Raw genomic sequence first — 20,183 nt, 5'->3', positions numbered from 1 at the left:
CTTAATACATATAAATTACATGAAAATGTATGTATAACCTAGAGACTTAATTAAAACTTTGTCAGAATAACTGTCATATTCTCTTTAAATGATATACTTAACTGTGATAACCTCATGTTCACGTTAATGAAAATGATGATTCATAAATGTAAATGTCTATAATGTCTCCATCTCACTCTAGATCTAGCAGCAGCTACAGTGTTCCATGGCTCTTCTTGAGGATGGGAACCACACTTCAGTGACAGAGTTCATTTTATTGGGCTTAACAGATGACCCAGTTCTTAGAGTCATCCTCTTCACCATCATTCTGTGCATCTACCTGGTGACTGTGTCTGGGAACCTCAGCACCATCCTTCTCATCAGAGTCTCTTCCCAGCTCCATCACCCCATGTACTTTTTTCTCAGCCACTTGGCTTCTGCTGACATAGGCTTCTCATCCTCTGTCACACCCAATATGCTTGTCAACTTCCTTGTGGAAAATAATCCCATTACAACCCTAGGGTGTGGCATCCAGCTTGGCTCAGGTGCTTTCTTTGGGACAGTTGATTGCTTTGTTCTAGCTGTCATGGCCTATGATCGCTTTGTGGCCATTTGTAGCCCACTGCTTTATTCAACCAAGATGTCCACACAAGTCTGCATCCAGTTGCTTGTAGTAGCATATGTTTGCAGTTTTCTTAATGCTTCTTCCTTCACCCTTTCATTCTTTTCTTTTTACTTCTGTGGACCAAATAGAATCAATCACTTTTTCTGTGACTTTGCTCCTTTAGTTGAGCTCTCCTGTTCTGATGACAGTGTCTTTATTGTACTTGTCACTATTTCTGGTGGCACTGTCATTGTGATTACAGTACTTATTATTGCTGTCTCCTACATATACATCCTCATCACCATCCTGAAGATGCATTCCACTGAGGGCCGCCACAAGGCCTTCTCCACCTGCACCTCCCACCTCACTGCCATCACTCTGTTCTATGGAACTGTCACATTCATCTACCTGATGCCCAAATCTAGCTACTCTATAGACCAGAACAAGATAGTCTCTGTGTTCTATATAGTAGTAATCCCCATGTTGAATCCACTTATCTACAGCCTCAGAAATAATGAAATTAAGGATGTTCTTAAGAGATATATAGGCAGAAAAACATGTTCTTAAATCTGTTATGCTGTGGGATTGTTCTAGCAAAACTGTCTCAAAGGCATAATAATATTAAAAGGAACTTGGGTGTCTGTGATTGAAAAAGTCTTTTGATGTTATTCATGAATGAGAATCACTATATACATACATACATACATACATACATACATATATATATATATATATATATATATATATATATATATATATATACATATATCAGAATTCAACCAGACTTCAATTTTCAGATTACAGAAGATAAAACAGAGATGTAGTAAGTTACATTAAATAAATAAAGTGCAGTTTTAATTTAGAGTATAAATTGAAACTTGTAAAATGTAATCTGCTAAAAACAGTTTAGCAGATTTATTTTCGTATTTTTAAAAATTTCATCATTAACTCAAGTACAGATTACTTCTTAATGTCCCAAAGTTTTATGTGTTTTGTAAATACAGATGTTCTAGTACTATTGTAAAGGGCAGTATCACAGAGATTGAACCAAGTGGGAAGTTTTAAGTTCATTGGAGACATGTCATAAAAGAATTTATGCACCCAGAATATTCTTTGTCTTTTCTCTTTATTGACCATAAATAGAAGGGTTTTGCTTCATCATACATTTCATTGGTGATGTTCAACCATAATTCCACAGCAACAAATTTAATTCACAGGATACTGGGGCCTGAAAAACTTCATCCTAAAAATAACCCATTATATTCAATGCTAAATGATTAACACAGCTCCTTTTCTCTATCAATAGGAAGCTTACTAAGACCCATCACAGTGCTTCATTATGTGTCTAGGTCAATACCAAACTATCTTTATGAGACAAACATTATGAGTACAGTCATCTTTTGCACATTGTGAGAAAAACAACAGAGATCAAGTAGGGGATTAGAGTTGGAAATCATGTTGTTTTTATAAAAATGTTGCCTATGAGATATAGATTTTAATAGCCATAAAAATCTGATGTGTGGTATAAACCTGTGGCACTGGCCTAATGTGAGTTCCATAGAAAATAACAGAAAATCCATACCTCATTAATCTTAAGTTTTCTGAGGAGCAAAAGCTCAGTTACTATGTTAGATTGAGCTCATAAGGGCCAACCAAAGCAAGCAAAGTACAAGAATAACAGTGAAAATGGCCTCCCAGAAGACATCCAAGTTTGTAAGCTCAACCATGAAACTGTGAAGAGGACATTTTTAGAAAGACTTCATGGTTAAGACCCTCATCCTCATGTGCACAAGGCAGCAGACCTAGGTATATTTCCTTTGAAATTTAACTGCCTTTAGGAGGGAAGCAATAAACCTCCATCTATGGATGATGATCAAATTCACTCCTTTGTCCTGTCAACTTTAGTGTTTCAGAAATAAATTTCATCTTCTTGATAATAAAACCAAGGGCATTGATGTTTTTATTCAATCACTTACAAATGCATACATTCCAGAATTGTGTTTGGTGTTTCTCACATTTCAGGTACTCATCTATCCCAGTGGATAGTGTGACATATGAAAACTGTTAAGGGTAGAATTTTTCCTATATTGTAAGATTTATGACAATAAAACTATCAGAAAGGGTTGATTAGTATTGATAATATAAACAGGGGTTAGGATCTACTTAGCATATGTAAGTTAAACAATGTTTGTTCGTATCTATCAGTTTTAAACTGTACCTTACAAACATAAAAGAGGCTAAAATATAACTTTAATCTTCAAGTTGACTGCATCAATACTTAGAATGACTTTAATATATTTCTGAATATATTAAAGGTATTATCTTTTATAAGTTTTTTGGTTACTAGATTGTATGTTTAATTATAGTAGCTTTTATGCAATGAAAATCTATTAAGTTAGAGCCTTAAAATCATAATCAAATTGAGGCTCTTCTAGTATCAAAATAAAACTTTTTTTAGTGAATGTATTCCTCATTTACATTTCAAATGTTATACTCTTTCCCCCTCTCCCAGAAAACACCCAACCCATCCTTCCATTCCCTGCCACCAAGAAGATGCCACTCCACCCAAACCATTCCCACCTACCCACCTCAATTTCCCCACACTGGGGCATCTATTGAGCCTTCATAGGACCAGGGATGTCTCCTCCCACTGATGCCTGGCAAGGCATTCCTCTGCCACAATTGTGGCTGGAACCACGTGCACCCCTTGGTTGATGGCTTAGTCCCTGGGAGCCCTGGGTAGTCTGGTTGGCCTACATCATCATTCATCCCATGGACCTGCAAAACCTGTCAGCTCTTCCAATCCTCCTTATAACTCCTCCATTGGGGACCAATGTTTGGCTGCTAGCATCTGCCTCTGTATCTGTAAGGCTGTGGCAGGGCACCTCAGGAGATCGCTATAATAGTCTTTCTGCAAATACTTCTTGTCATCCATAATAGTGTCAGGGTTTGGTGACTGTTTATAGGATGAACCCCCAGGTAGGACAGTCTCTGTGTGGCCTTTCCATCAGTCTCTGCTCCACACATTGTCTCCATAATTGCTCCTGTGAGTATTTTGTTCCCTTCCTCAGAAAAACCAAAGCATCTACACTTTGGTATTCCTTCTTCTTGAACTTTTGGTCTATGAGTTGTATCTTGTTTATTCTGAGCTTTTGGGATAATATCCACTTATCAGTGAGTGTATACCCTGTGTGTTCTTGTGTGATTGGGTTACCTCACTCAGAATGACATTTTCTCAAGTCCAATTGGATCAAGGACCTCCACATAAAACCAGATACACTGAATCTTATAGAGAAGAAAGTGGGGAACCTTGAACACATGGTCCCCGGGGAAAATTTCCTGACAAATGGGACCACATAACAATAAAACTTTTTAAACCATGAACTCTTTATTCATTAAAGAGGCCTGGAAAAGTTTTTGGCTTTTCCTTCATAGAACACAACAGTTTCCTGTATGATTCAGTTTAAGCTGAAGCCAGTTTTAGGATAAAAAAGGTTGACAATTTGGGGAAAAAATCTGCCTGCTTCATTAGGGCATCCAAGAGGTCCAAGATTTTCTGTTTGTTTCCTCTGATGTGAGCAGTCCTCCCTCTTGGCATATAGCCCTGTGGACATGGGCTGCGGCAGAGGCATACCTGCTATCCACATGGATGTTAATTTTCTTCCTGGCTCCAAGTTCCAAGGTCTTGGTGAGGGCAATTAGCTCCACTTTTTGCGTTGAGTGCCAGGGGGTAACGATTCTACCCAGATAACATTTGTCTCGTCCACCACAGCAGCACCTGCTAATCTCTGAACTTCATGGAGAAAACTGATCCCTCTGTAGATTCAACTTTCAGCAGGGGTCAGTCTTTCCTCTTGGGCCAGTTATCTGTAGCCCATTGGGCATGAAGTGTATCTTGGCCCCTATTTTTGAGAGTATGTCTCACTCCAACAGAGGTTAGGGACAGTCTGGGGTGACCCTAAATGAATGGACTACCCATTCCATTCCTAGGTCCACTGTTCTTAAGGTAGTCCATGAATACATTTTGGTGCCAGTGGCTTCTTGCACCCAAGATCTTTCTTTGGAAATAGAGAGGGCCTTTGGCTTGCAGGATTGAGTATTGAGCCCCTATGTCCATCAAGAACTGAGTGGGTTTCTCCACCACTCTCAGAGTTACCCTGGATTGGGGGAGGTTGTCAGAACCCCTTCTCCCCTATTCACTGTCTTCACCCAAGGCTAACACCTTTGTCACTTGGTGGCGGCCTTTTTTCCCAAGGCCTAGGATCTCCTTCTCCCAGCCTCCATCAGGGCACTCTCAGGCCCAGTAGTGGCCTATCTCCTTGTAGTATGCACACTGGTCATTTTCTGTCTCTCTTCTCTGTTTTTTCAAACTACTGTAGCCAGGACTCACTGTAGCTTCCTTCTCTATCATCTTTTTTCTTTCTTTTTCTCTGTTCCCTCTCCTCTTCTGTCTCCCTGTAATGATAGACTTTCTCAGCAACCTTCACTAAATCCTTCTACAGACTTTCTCAGCAACCTGAACTAAATCTCTATACAGACTTATTCTTTCTCTTTCGCTGCTTGTTCTCCTCCTCTATCTCCATGTTTCAGCAAAGTGTTCTAAATCTTGAAATGTTTTTTTCTTTTTCTCTAGCCTCTGAAGACTTTTTGTAATATCTCTACTAGCCTGGTTCATAAAATTCAAACAGCTTGGGCTGATTATGAGACTAACAGTCTTTAACTGTGTCAGAAATCTAAGAGTGACCAATATTAACTGAAAATATATAGGAAACTTAACACAGCTTCTCAGACTTAGTCAAATGATAGAGACCACTGAACACCTGGACAGTTTATATTTCAAAATGTTGGAGCATCGATCTTTAGTCTTGTGGCCCATGAACTTCTGACAGACATATGAGAAACAGGAATATTAAATACTCACCAACTCTGTCTCAGCAGATTTTTTTCCTAAGCCTGTATGTGTGTCCTTTCTTTGGACAGTATTTATAGATAAAGAGAGGCAAATTTTGCCTAGTGGCTGTCTTGCCACAGCTGGAGTAACTCAAGGATGCTCAATCTCTTCTTTGAATCTAAGACAGTGAAACTTTCAGGAGCAGACTAGTCTCAACATGTGAAATGAATGACATAGAACATCATATTCTGTGGACTTCTGATGTCTTTGAAGACTATCTATCTAAAGCATTTCTGAACTATTAATCCTTGACAACTCTTAGCTGTTTTGATTAAAATTTTGAATATACCTTAACAAGAAACTCAGAGCCTTTGTTATTTGGCCCTAAACTCACAGGCTTAAACATTTCAGTTTTGTTATAAAAACTGCAAAGAAGGACTGGGTCTAAACCCTGTACTTTTAAATATTTAGTATCAATAGAAGAAATTTATACCATGAAAACCTTGATAATGAATCAAAATGAATTCTGAACCCAATAAGAACTTATGACTTAAACTTAGTAACAATTAAAAGGACTTTTATCAAATTAAATTATGGCTGTATAATCAATTCTATTTCCTCTGTTTCAAATCTGACCATTTCTACATTTTCTTTAAAGACAACTTAGTAACAACCCTCTCTAGTCCCAAATCCCAAGGAACTGGGCTGAAGATTCTTCATAACTTCAAGCTGAGTACGTGTGTTGATTTTAATAAGGAGGTGGGGGAAGGGTATGGAAAATGGCTGAGTTGGTTGGTCTCTGATTTCTGTGTCTTGATTGGATCAAGCTAAAGTCCAGGACGTCAGGAGTTCAAGCAGGTCCATTCACCTACTATCAGCAATTTGAAAGGACCATCCAGAAGAATCCTATAGGATCCTCATGGAACACCCAAAGAGCATTCCAAAAGCTGACTGCTCAGAAGGTTGTTACCAAGCCAGGCCCAGGCCATAATATCAAGCCTGTAACAGAAAGGATGGTGGTTACCAATCTGCACCTAGGTCTTATCTATCTATCATGCAGAGCAATCCAAAATGACATTCCAAACATCAAAAACAACTGAAGAAAGGCTCTGTAGGTTGAAAGATCTGAGAAGTGTCCTGACTATTCCTCTGCTTTGTCAATGTTGCAAAATGAATTCAAAAACTGGCTTAGTAACACTGTGTGTGTAGTTAAGCCATATCTGAGAACTAAAGGCACATTTTAACCATTGTAATGTGAAAAAAATCCAGGAAATTTGGAACAGTATGAAAACTTTTAATCTAAGAATAATCAGAATGGAGGCAAGAAAAGAAACCCAGTTCAAGGACCCAAAAGTTATTTTCATCAAAATTATACAAGAAAAATATTCCTAACCTAAGGAAAGAGAGGCCTATACAGCCATAAAATGCATACAAAGCACCCAATATTCTGACACACAAAAGAAGTTTCACTTTGCACACAATAATCAAAACACAAAATTTATAGAAATAATATTAAAATCTGTAAGTATGAAGAACAAGTAACATATAAAGGCAGTATAATTAGAATTAGGCATGATTTGTCAATGGAGACTCTTAAAATCATAAATGTCTAGAAAGATGTTCTGAAGACTCTATGATACCACAAATACCAGACAAAACTTCTATGCCCATGAAAATTTCTAATCACAATGGATGGAAAAAGCAGGATACTCTACAATGAAACAATATTGCTCTACAAATCCAGCCATACAGAGGTGCTAGAAGGAAAAGGTCAACCAGAATAGGTAAACTGCAACAATAAAAACACAGAAAATCAATAATATTATACTAGAGAAATCAAAAAAGAAGAAGAAGAAGAAGAAGAAGAAGAAGAAGAAGAAGAAGAAGAAGAAGAAGAAGAAGAAGAAGAAGAAGCACATGTACACCATTACCACCATCAGAAGCAGAAGCAACAGGAAAAACAAAATAACAGAAATTAACAATAATTGATCATTGGTAGATCTTAAAGTTCTCACTTCACAAAGAAGACAGACTGGAAAGGGAAACAGGATCATTCATGTCACATAAAAAATACACTTCAACACCTAGGAGAGACCTCAGGGTAAAGGGTTGGGAAGATATTTCAAGCAAACTGACCTGAGAAGTAACCTATTGTAGCTACTTTAATACCTAACAAGATAGATTTCAAACTAAAAATAATCATAAGAGACATAAAACAACAATAAATCCTCCTCTTACGACAAAGTCCACCAAGATGACATTTCAATTTTTTAACATTTTATTGATTGTAATTTTCACATCATGTACCCCAATCCTACTCATGTCTCCACCTCTTTATATTACCTTCCATTGTTGCAAGATCCCTGCAATACATGCACACACACACACACACACACACACACACACACACACAGTGGAGAAGCTGTACTGTGTCACATTGTGTCAAACAGCCTACACATTTTTACTTGTGAATGTTCATTGCAATGAGTCATTCATCTGGTTTGAAGCCTCTGGGTTCTGCTACACTACCAGTACTGGATTCTCACTGGAACTCTTTTTGGCTATCCTGTTGCTTCCCTGTCTCATGGAGGTCCTATGGCTTTGAATCTGCAGAACTAGTCCCTTTACTTGCTACAACAGTTCACAGATAAATATGTTAGATGTTGGGGTAGGTAGGCCAAATCAAACCGTGGATCTGTGCCTGGGAGGTAGCTGACCTAGACAGCCTGTCACCTCTCTCACATCCACAGCAACAGGGTAAGCTCTCTAGTCCTACCACAGTCATCTCATGTCAGCAAGAGGAAGGGCCAGTTCTTCTGCTCTCATGATTTAGTCCACCTCACCCACATTTTTGCCTTCAGGGCCTGCTTTATTGTGCTACCCAAGTGAGGGCAGGGCCACTTCCCTGGCATTTATAAAAATAATCTTTAGAAAGCAGTTAGGAACTATGCTGATCTAGCAAAGGGACAGTAGGAAATTGTCCTCTAAGATGTATAACCTGATATCTGATTATGTTTTTAATATCAGGTATAATTTGCCTCCTGATGATTCAGGCTGCTGGTAGAGAGAGAAAAAATCTTTCCAAAAATTTAGTCACCCAATTTGTTATTCAAATCAAAGTTGTCAGAAATATATATATATATATATATACACATACAGAAGCACCATGAAGTGAACTCAGAAGATTATATTTACATATTTATGCACTTAAATATAATTAATAACAAAAACAAAAGAGACTCAAATGGTCAGTTTGAAAAAAGTGAAAGGGCATTGAAGTTGTCAGAGAGAGTAAAGAGAAGAGAGGGATGTAATGTAATCATATTTTTTATTTAAAAATATACTTAGAAAATATGTCATAAAATACCAAATTAATTATAAATGAGAGCATGGAGTGTAGCTTCCTCAAGCATGTCAACAGTAACTGTTAGGAGACTGTGGTGCAGAAGTCTTGTTTCTCTAGTTCATATGACCTCAAATCAAAGGAACTGTGCTTCTGGGGAATCAACATGCCTGATCTTGATTTCAATAGCATGATGATGGATGTCAGTCTTTGTTCTGCAATGGTATGGTATCTATGGCTCCTGAGTAATGTGTCAATGTAATCTGTCTTCTACATTACTTTCCATGTGGGTATTCATTGTCTAGTGGCTCCTTCACTGATGTCTAAATTTCCTAAGAAGTTCACTTGCCTTAACCTATCTAAAGTGTTCACCCCATTTCTAGAGTACAATAAATATTCAACACATATTTTTGAAAGAAATGGATGAATAATTTTCTCACAGGCCTTTGTGAAGCCTCCTTGATTATAGTCATCCACACTATACATTCTAGCAACCAATGTGACCCTTAAATGCATTTAATTAAGTAGTTTATTCTCCACTTCTCCTTACTCTCCTCTACACAAACAAAATTATTTGCATGAGTATATATGCATATGTGTATAAATAAATTATTAATCTAAGATAAGACACTAGCTTATGAAAATATAATCATTGCCTCGAATACTTATAGTCCTCTACTAGATCCCCAATACCACATAAATGGAATGTTAGATATTTGTCAGTTAAATACTTGAGAAGTGGTTAGAGAAAAAACCTGGAATAGCAAAAACAATACTTAACAGTACAAGAACTTCAGGGGAATTACCATCCTTGACTTTAAGCTTTACTATAGAGCAATAGTGATTAAAAACTGCATGGCATTAGTACAGAGACAGACACAATGATCAATGGAATAAAATTGAAGACCCAGAAATAAAACCACATTCTAATGGACATGTGATCTTTGAAAAAGAAGCAAAAAATAGAGAATGGAAAAAAGAATTTATCTTCAATAAATGGTGTTGCTCTAACTGGCTGTCTGTATGTACAAAAGTGAAAATAGACCTGTATTTTTCACCTTGGATAAAGCTTAAGCCCAAGTGAATCAAGGACCTCAACATAAAACCAAATACATGGAATCTATAAGAAGAGAAAGTGAAAAAGAGCCTTGAACTCAGTGGCACAAGGGGAAATTTCCTAAAAAGAATTCTAATGGTTCATGCTCTAAGATTAAGATTTGATAAATGGAAACTTATAAAACTGGAAAGCTTTTGTATGGCAAAGAAAATAATTAGACAAATCAGCAACCCACAGATTGGGGAAAAATCTTCACTAAGCCCACATCTGATAGAAAGCTAAAATATATAAAGAACTCAAGAAGCTAATCATCACAAAAACAACAACACAATAAAAAAAATGGGTATAAAACAAAATGGAATTTCACAACTGAGTAATCTGGAATGGCTAAGAAGCACCTAAAGAAATGTTAAAAGTCCTTAGTGATCAGAGAAATAAAGAAATAAAAATATAAAGGAGCCTGAGGTTCCACCTTATGCCAATCAGAATGACTAAGATTAAAACCCCAGGTGACAACATATTATGGAGAGGATGTGGAGCAAAAGGAAAACTCCTCTATTACTGATGGGTAAAACCTTCTCTAGAAATCAATCTGAAGGCTCCTCAGAAAATTGGAAATAAATCTACCTGAAAACCCATCTATACCATTCTTGGGAATATACTCAAAAGATGCCCCATCATGCCACAGAGGCACGTGTTCCATTATGTTTATAGAAGCCTTATTTCTGATAGTAAGAAGCTGGAAACTGCCCAGATGCCCCAGGCCAGAAGATTGGATACAGAAAATGTGGTTCATTTACACAATGGAATGCTACTCAGCTATTATGAACAAGGACATTCTGAGTTTTACAGGCAAATGAATGGAACTGGAAAATATTGTCCTGAGTGAGGTAACTAGACCCAAAAGGAAATGCATGGTATATACTCACAAATAGTCGGATGTTAGGCAAGAAAAAAACTGCAGAGGACTCAAGATACAGCCCACAGAAATCAAAAAGGTCAACAAGCTGACGTACTCAAGTGCCTCAGTCCCACTTGGGAGGGAGAACAAAGCAATCACAAGTGGGGATTGAGGAAGGGACATGGGAGGGAAATTGAAAGGGGGAATAGTGGAGGAGAGAGGAGAATCTGATTCAATATTGGTTGAGTGGAATGGACTGAAACCCCAAAGGCCAGCAGAAAGAATGGGAGAAAGCAACCTCAGTAGATAGGAGGTTGGGAGGACCCTCCATGATGCACCAGAAGCTTGGGAGGTGAAAGACTCTCAGGAGTCAAAGGGAGCAGCCTTAGTTGAAATGTCCAAAAGTTGGGAGAGGGAACTTATAATGCCTACCTCCAGCATAAAGACAGGGCATCAAATGAGGAAGAGGGGTGCCATACCACAGTTACAACTCTGACTCATAATTGTTCCTTTCTGAATGAATTACAGGGATGGAAATGGAGAGGAGCCTGAGGAAAACAAGGTCCAGTGATAGACCCAAAATGGGATCCAGCTCCAGGCATGAAGTTCCCAAGGCCTGACACTATTGCTGAGGCTATGGAGGGCTCACAAAAAACAATCTAGCATGACTACATTCCAGAAGACCCATCAGGCAGATGAAAGAGTCAGGTGTAGATATTTGCATCCAACCAATGGACAGAAGTTGTTGACCCCTGTTGTTGAATTAGAGAAGGCTGAAAAATGTGAGGAGAAAGGCAATAATGAAGGAAGGCCAACATTCTCAATTAAACTGGATGCCTGGATACTTCTGTATGCAGGATGTGTGTATGCACAGTTGCACTTGTGCCCATGTAACTTGATGTGCCTGCATGCCACAGTGTGTGTGTGTGTGTGTGTGTGTGTGTGTGTGTGTGTATATATATATATATATATATATATATATATATATATATATATGAAGGTTAGAATTCTATATGACTGTCTTTAATGATCTGTCAACCTTTTGATATGGAGTTTTTATTCTGTCATTCATTTCTCCATACTCCAGGATAGTAGAAAAAGAGTTTTCAGTGATGATCCTGTCTCTACCTCTCCTCTCCCACCAGGGACATGACATACTTTGAATGAAAGTTAATTAATATTTAGTGGCCAAACACTTTTATCAAGCTAATATCAAGGGTACAGTGTAGAGCTTAATGAAAGAAAGATTAGCAATAGAGTTGAGATGATTCTTCAGCTTGAAAATCAATGTGACTTCTATCTTCCCTTATATAATATAAACTTTTAGCACATGTCACTTACTTGAAGGTACAAATTATAAAATAGTAATTGTTACCTGGAAAACATCAATGCCTTGCATGGACTATATTCTAGTTAAGAATTATATTTTATACTCTTGCCTATAAATATTGTGCTAGACTCAAAAATTATTCAATTTTGTATCCCATCCATTCCTTTATTCAACATGCACTTACCTAAAATAGTATATATAATATATTTATATTATATATACTAATACATACTAAATATATAATACTAAATATATATACTATACATACTAATATACTAAATATATATACTAATATATAACAGTATATATACTATTTTTCTATATAGTATATATATATATATATATAATAGTGTTATAATAACACTAAAATACTAAAAGAAATATGTTTATGCAATGTGAATGAAAAAAGCCAAACTAGTTTACTACATTTAATATCTTTTAATATGACCTAACCTGAATCAAATATCAACTTGAACAATTACCTAAGACAATTAGTTATTCTGTACCTCTCATGATTACCAAGTACATCAATACTCATGTAAAGGGTAAACAAGATCTTGCATGAGATTGAGAGACTCCTTGAAAAATAACTGTGTTTTTGTGAAAACAGAGTTTTGTGAAAAACTGCTCAGTAATCACTGAGAATGAGGTAAAGATCCCTGATGATTTGAATTCACACTGGATTCTGTAGCCTCTGCAGGGACTTATATTCAGCGATAAGGCAATGGAGACCACTTTCCAGCTATAAAATCATAAAAAATGGGACTTCTTACTTTCAAATGAATTCTTATTTCAACAACATAATCAAAAAATGGCTATAAAACGAAATGGAATTTCACAACTGAGTAATCTGGAATGGCTGAGAAGCACCTAAAGAAATGTTAAAAGTCCTTAGTGATCAGAGAAATAAAGAAATAAAAATATAAACGACCCTGAGGTTCCACCTTATACCAATCAGAATGACTAAGATTAAAACCCCAGGTGACAGCACATTATGGAGAGGATGTGGAGAAAGAGGAAAACTCCTCTATTGCTGATGGGTAAAACCTTCTCTAGAAATCAATCTGAAGGTTCCTCAGAAAATTGGAAATAAATCTACCTGAAAACCCATCTATACCATTCTTGGGAATATACTCAAAAGATGCCCCAGTAGGACGGAACAAGCAACCCCAGGTACACAGATATCCTGAGTCTAGGACCTCTGGGGACACAGACTGCTCTGCTGAAGGCTGCCTCCTGCACCCAGGACCTGGGCAGAGCAGCGATTCATCTGTGTGCTAGCCAGGCGCAGGTCCTGTACCCTGTAGAGATGTTGGCAGCCACCATCTTTGTCCCCAGTCGGATGGGACAGGTGACACCGGGTACTATGACATCCCGAGTCTAAGACCTTTGGGAACACAGACCACTGAGCTGCAGGCTACCACCTGCACCGAGGACCTGGGCAGAGCAGCGATTCGTCAGTGTGCCAGGCAGGCATGGGTACTGTGCCCTGAGGAAAGGTCGGCAGCTGCCATCTTTGTCACCAGTAGGACAGGACAGGCGACCCCAGGTACGGAGATATCCCGAGTCTAAGACCTCTGGGGACGCAGACCACCGAGCTGCTGGCTGCCGCCTGTGCCCAGGACCTGAGCAGAGCGGTGGTTCATCTCTGTGCCAGCCAGATGTGGGGCCTGTGCCCTGCGGGATCCCCGCTGCCATCTTCGCTCCCTGACAGAGCAGATGGAAAGCACCAGGGTCAGTCCAGAGAGACAACCCAAATATAACATTGCTTAGCACAGGACACACCAGGGCTACAACAGCACCCAAGAGGAGGGCAACACATCAGCAATCTGTGCCAGGGAAACCCAGTCATCCAGTGTTGTGGAAATAGCCTTACAGGCTCAAAGGAGATTGAAGCTCCAGGCAGTAACAACAACCAATTAACACCAGTGAGAACTAGATAGCAAAAGGCAAGCATAGGAACGTTACTAACAGAAATCAAGGCAATATGGCAGCATCTGAACCCAATTCTCCATTAAAAGCAAGTCCTGGATACCCAACACACCAGATATAGAAGATTTGTATTTAAAATCACTGGTCCTGATGCTGTTACAGGAACACATGAAGGACACAAATAAATTTCTTAAAGAAATTCAGGAGAAAATGGATCAAAAGTTAGAAGCCCTTACAAGGAAAACACAAAAATCAGTAAAAGAAATTCAGGAGAATACAGGTCAAAAGACAGAAGCCAATAAGGAGGAAATTCAAAAATCACTTAAAGAAATACAGGAGAACTTTGGTCAAAAGGCTGAGGTCATGAAAGAAGAAACACAAAAACCTCTTAAAGAATTACAGTAAAACACAAACAAGCAAGTGAAGGAGTTGAGCAAAACCATCCTGGATCTAAAAACAGAAGTAGAAACAACTAAGAAATTGCAAAGGGAGACAACTTTGGAGATAGAAAACCTTGGGAAGAACTCAGGGGACATAGATGCAAATATCAACAACAGAATACAAGAGATAGAAGAAAGAATCACGGATGAAAAAGATACCATAGAAACTGTGGACTCAATGGTCAAAGAAAATGCAAAATGCAAAAAGCTTGCAACCCCCAAAATACAGGAAATCCAGGACACAATGAGAAGGTCAAACCTAAGGATTATAGGCATAGATGTGAGTGAAGATTTACAATTTAAAGGGCCAGCAAATATCTTCGATAAAATTATGGAAGAAAAATTTCCTAAATCCTAAATACACCAAGAAGAACTTTCAATCCTGAAATCTTCCTAAAGAGAGAGATGCCCATAAATATAAAAGTAGCCTACAAAACTCCAAACAGACTGGACCAGAACAGAAATACCTCCCATCACATAATAATCAAAACCCCAAATGTACTAAACAAAGAAAGAATATTAAAGGCAGTAAGAGAAAAAGGCCAATTAACATATAAAGGCAGACCTATCAAAATCACACCAGACTTCTCACCAGTGACTATGAAAACTAGAAGATCCTGGGTAGATCTCATAAAGACTCTAAGAGAGCACAAATGCCAGCCAAGACTACTATACCAAGCAAAACTCTCAATTACAATAGATGGAAAAACCAAGATATTCCATTTCAAAACCAAGTTTACCCAATATCTTACCACAAACCCAGCCCTACAAAGGATAATAGGAGGAAAACACCAATACAAGGAGGGAAACTTCACCTTGGAAAAAGGAAGATAGTAACCTTTTTTCATAAAACCCAAAAGAAGATAACCAATCAAATATTAAAAAATAACATCAAAAATGGCAGGAAGCAATAATCACTATTCCTTAATATCTCTTAACATCAATGGACTCAATTTCCAAATAAAAAGACATAGACTAAGAGACTGGATAAATAAACAGGACCCTATATTTTGCTGCATACAGGAAACACATGTCAGTGTCAAAGACAAACACTACCTTAGAGTAAAAGGCTGGAAGACAATTTTACAAGCAAATGGTCTCAAGAAACAAGCAGGAGTAGCCACACTAATATCAGATAAAATCAACTTTCAACCTAAAGTCATCAAAAGAGACACTGAGGGACACTTCTTGATGGTCAAAGGAAAAATACACCAAGAAGAACTTTCAATCCTGAACATCTATGCTCCAAATGCAAGGGCAAACTCATTCATAAAAGAAATTTTACTAAAGCTCAAACACACATTGCACCTAACACAATAATTGTGGGTGACTTCAACACTGCCCTTTACTCAATGGACCAATCAGGAAAACAGAAGCTAAACAGGGACACAGTGAAACTAATTGAAGCTTTGGACCAATTAGATTTAGCAGATACACACACACACACACACACACACACACACACACACATAACATTTCATTCTAAAGCTAAAGAATATACCCTTTTCTCAGCACCTCATGGTACCTTCTCCAAAATCGACCATATAATTGGTCACAAGACAGACGTCAACAAATATAAGAAGATCAAAATAATCCCATGCCTCCTGTCAGATCACTATGGAGTAAAAGTGGTCTTCAATAGCAACAAAAATAACAGAAAGCCCACATACACATGGAAACTGAACAATACGCTAGTCAATGATACCTTGGTCAAGGGAAAAATAAAGAAAGAAATCAAAGAATTTTTAGAATTTGATAAAAATGAAGATACAACATACCCAAATCTATGGGACACAATGAAAGCAGTGCTAAGAGGAAAACTCATAGTCCTGAGTGCCTCCAAAAAGAAATCGGAAAGAGCATACATTAGCAGATTAATGACACAACTAAAAGCCCTGCAACAAAAAGAAGCAAATTCACCCAAGAGGAAAAGACAGGAAATCATCAAGCTCAGGGCTGAAATCAAGTGTAAACAAAGAGAACCATACAAAGAATCAACAAAACCAGGAGCCGGTTCTTTGAGAAAATCAACAAAATAGATAAACCCTTAGCCAGAATAATCAAAGGTCACAGAGATAGTAACCAGACTGACAAAATTTGAAATGAAAAGTGAGATATAACAACAGAAACTAAGGAAATTGAAAAAAAATCATCAGATCCTACTACAAAAGCCTATACTCAACACAACTGGAGAATCTGGAGGAAATGGACAATTTCCTAGACAGATATCAAATACCAAAATTAAATCAGGATCAAATAGATCATCTAAATAGTCCCATAACCCCTAAAGAAATAAAAGGGGTCATAGAAAGTCTCCCAACCAAAGAAAGCATGGGACCAGATGGCTTCAGTGCAGAATTCTATCAGACCTTCAAAGAAGACCTAACACCAATACTCTTCAAACTATTCCACAAAATAGAAACAAGAAGGAATACTACCCAACTCATTCTACAAAGCTACAATTACACTGATACCAAAACCACACAAAGATCCAACAAAGAAAGAGAACTTCAGACCAATTTCCCTTATTAATATCGATGCAAAAATACTAAATAAAATCATTGCCAACCGAATCCAAGAACACCTCAAAACGATCATCCACCATGATCTAGTAGGCTTCATCTGAGGGATGCAGGGATGGCCCAATATAAGGAAATTCATCAATGCAATCCACTACATACACAAAAGAAAAAAAAAAACACATGATCATTTCGTTAGATGCTGAAAAAGAATTTGACAAAATTCAGCATACTTTCATTTTAAAAGTCTTGGAAAGATCAGGAATTCAAGGCCCATACCTAAACATAGTAAAAGCAATATACAGCAAACCGGTAGCCAACATCAAACTAAATGGAGAGAAAGTTGAAGCAGTCCCACTAAAATCAGGTACTAGACAAGGCTGCCCCCTCGCTCCACATCTTTTCAATATAGTACTTGAAGTTCTAGCTAGAGCAATTAGACAACATAAGGAGGTCAAAGGGATACAAATTGGAAAGGAAGAAGTCAAACTATCACTCTTTGCAGATAATATGATAGTATACTTAAGTGACCCAAAAAACTCTAATAGAGAATTCCTACAGCTGATAAACAACTTCAGCAAAGTGGCTGGCTACAAAAACAACTAAAGTAAATCAGTAGCTTTTATATACTCAAAGGATAAGCAGACTGAGAAAGAAATTAGGGAAATGATACCCTTCACAATAGCCAATAAAAGTCCAAGAGGACCAAGGGCATCCACATAAAACCAGACTGAAACTAGTAGAAAAGAAACTGGGTTAGAGCCTTGAACATCTGGGCACAGGGGAAAATTTCCTGAACAGAACACCAATAGCCTATGCTCTAAGATCATGAATTGACAAATGGGACTTCATAAAATCAAAAAGTTTCTGTAAGGCAAAGGATACTGTCAAAAGGACAAAACAGCAACCAACAAATTGGGAAAAGTTCTTCACCAACCCTGTTTCTGACAGAGGGCTAATATCCAATATATACAAAGAACTCAAGAAGTTAGACTCCAGAGAACCAAATAACCATCTCAAAAATGGGGTACAGAGCTAAACAAAGAATTTTTACCTGAAGAACTTTGAATGGCTGAGAAGCACCTTAAGAAATGTTCAACATCATTAGTCATTAGGAAAATGCAAATCAAAACAACCCTGAGATTTCGCCTCACACCAGTCAGAATGGCTAAGATTAAAAACTCAGGAGACAGCAGGTTTTGGTGAGGATGTGGAGAAAGAGGAACACTCCTCCAATGCTGGTGGGAATGCAAGTTGGTTCAACCACTCTGGAAATCAGTCTGGCGGTTCCTCAGAAAACTGGGTCCTTTTGGAGGACCTTGCTATACCACTCCTAGGCATATACCCAGAGGATTGCCCAGCATGCAATAAGGACACATGCTCCACTATGCTCATAGCATCCTTATTTATAATAGCCAGAAGCTGGAAAGAACCCAGATGTCCCTCAATGGAGGAATGGATACAGAAAATGTGGTATATATACACAATGGAATACTACTCAGCAATTAAAAACAATGAATTCATGAAAATTCTTCCACAAATGGTTGGATTTGGAAAATATCATCCTAAATGAGGAACACACCCAATCACAAAAGAACACACATGGAATGCAGTCGCTGATAAGTGGATATTAGCCCAGAATCTCTGAATACCCAAGACACAACTCACATATCAAATGATTCCAAAGAAGAAGGAAAAGAGAGGGCCCTGGTCCTAGAAAGGCTTGATGCAGCATTGTAGGGGATTATCAGGACAGAGAAATGAGAGGGGATTGATTGGGGAATGGGCAGAGGGAAGAGGGAGATGGAAGAGGGAAGAGGAACTTGATTTTGACAAAGAAGCAAAACATCAAACAATAGAAAAAATAAAATATCTTCAAAATATGCTGCTGCTCTGGGTGTCTGTGGGTAGGAGAAGGCAAATACATCTATAATAATTATCATCCCAAACAAAACTCAAGTCCAAGTGGATTAAAGACACAAGTAAAAACAGAAATGATGAACCTAATTGAAAAGGTAGTGTGGTGCTGCGTTGAATACATCAGGAGACAAATTCCTGAGCAGAACACCAATTGTTCAGTCATTAGAATCAATGATTAATAACTTCGACCTCATGAAACAGAAAAGCTGCTGTAAGGAAAATTATATGACCAATAGGTTAAAATATGTTCACAAATCCTACATCTGACAGAGGACTAATATCCAAAGGATATAGAAGTTAGACATGAACAAATAACCCAGTTGAAATATGGGCTACATAATTAAACAGAGAATTCTCAATGGAGGAATACTAATAGCCTAAAAACACCTAAAGAAATATTCAAAATCTTTAATTATCAGAAAAAATGGAAGTCAAAATGACTGAGATTTTATTTAACAGCCTTTAGAATAGCTAAGTTCAAAATTCAATTGATAGCATGTACTGGCAAGGATGTGGAACCAGGAAAACACACTTTCATTGCTGGTGGGAATGCAAACTTGTACAACCACTTTGAAAACCAATACAGCAGTTCGTAGAAAAGTGGGAATGGTTCTACCTCAAGACCAAACTACCCTACTCCTGGGTATACAATGAAAAGTACCCCACTAAATCAAAAGGATACCTGCGATTTATATCAACTATATAACAACCACATTCATAACAGCTTTATTAGTATTAGCTAGAAACTGGAAACAGCCTAGAAGCCCCTCAAATGAAAATTAATATAGAAAATGTGGTACATCAGAAAATGGAGAGATCTAATGGACTGGCAGAATTAACATAGTAAAAATGGTCATCCTACCAAATGCAACCTACAGATTCCACACAATCCTTATTAAAATCCAAACACATTTCTTCAAAGATAGGAATATTTCTCAAATTCATTGGGAAAAGCAAAAAAAAAAAATTAGTTAAATCAATTCTTAACAATACTAGAACTTCTACTACAGAACAATAGTGATAAAACCTACATGGTATTGGTACAGAGACAGACATGTTAATCAATGGAATAGAATTGAAGACCCAGAAATAAAACTACACACTTATGGGCATTTGATCTTTTACAAAGAAGCAAAAAATATATATACAATAGAAGAATGAAAGCATCTTCAATAAATGATGATGTTCTAACTGCCAGTCTGTATGTAAAAAAAAATGAAAATAGATCCACATTGGTCATCTTGCACAAAGCTCAGGTCCAAGTGAA

The 20,183-nt window shown here is 37.7% G+C and overlaps 1 protein-coding gene across 1 annotated transcript; it reads left to right on the top strand.

Annotated features, from left to right (window-relative positions):
* Positions 1-205: 205 nt before the first annotated feature.
* LOC127679775 (olfactory receptor 502-like) lies at positions 206-1,150 on the top strand. Its single transcript, XM_052175400.1, has one exon. The coding sequence runs from the start codon at positions 206-208 to the stop codon at positions 1,148-1,150; it is 945 nt and encodes a 314-aa protein (XP_052031360.1).
* The last annotated feature ends 19,033 nt before the right edge of the window (positions 1,151-20,183 follow it).

Source organism: Apodemus sylvaticus, chromosome 1 (assembly GCF_947179515.1).
Source record: "Apodemus sylvaticus chromosome 1, mApoSyl1.1, whole genome shotgun sequence".
Lineage (NCBI taxonomy): Eukaryota > Metazoa > Chordata > Mammalia > Rodentia > Muridae > Apodemus > Apodemus sylvaticus.
This window is presented reverse-complemented; position numbering and strand designations above follow the sequence as displayed.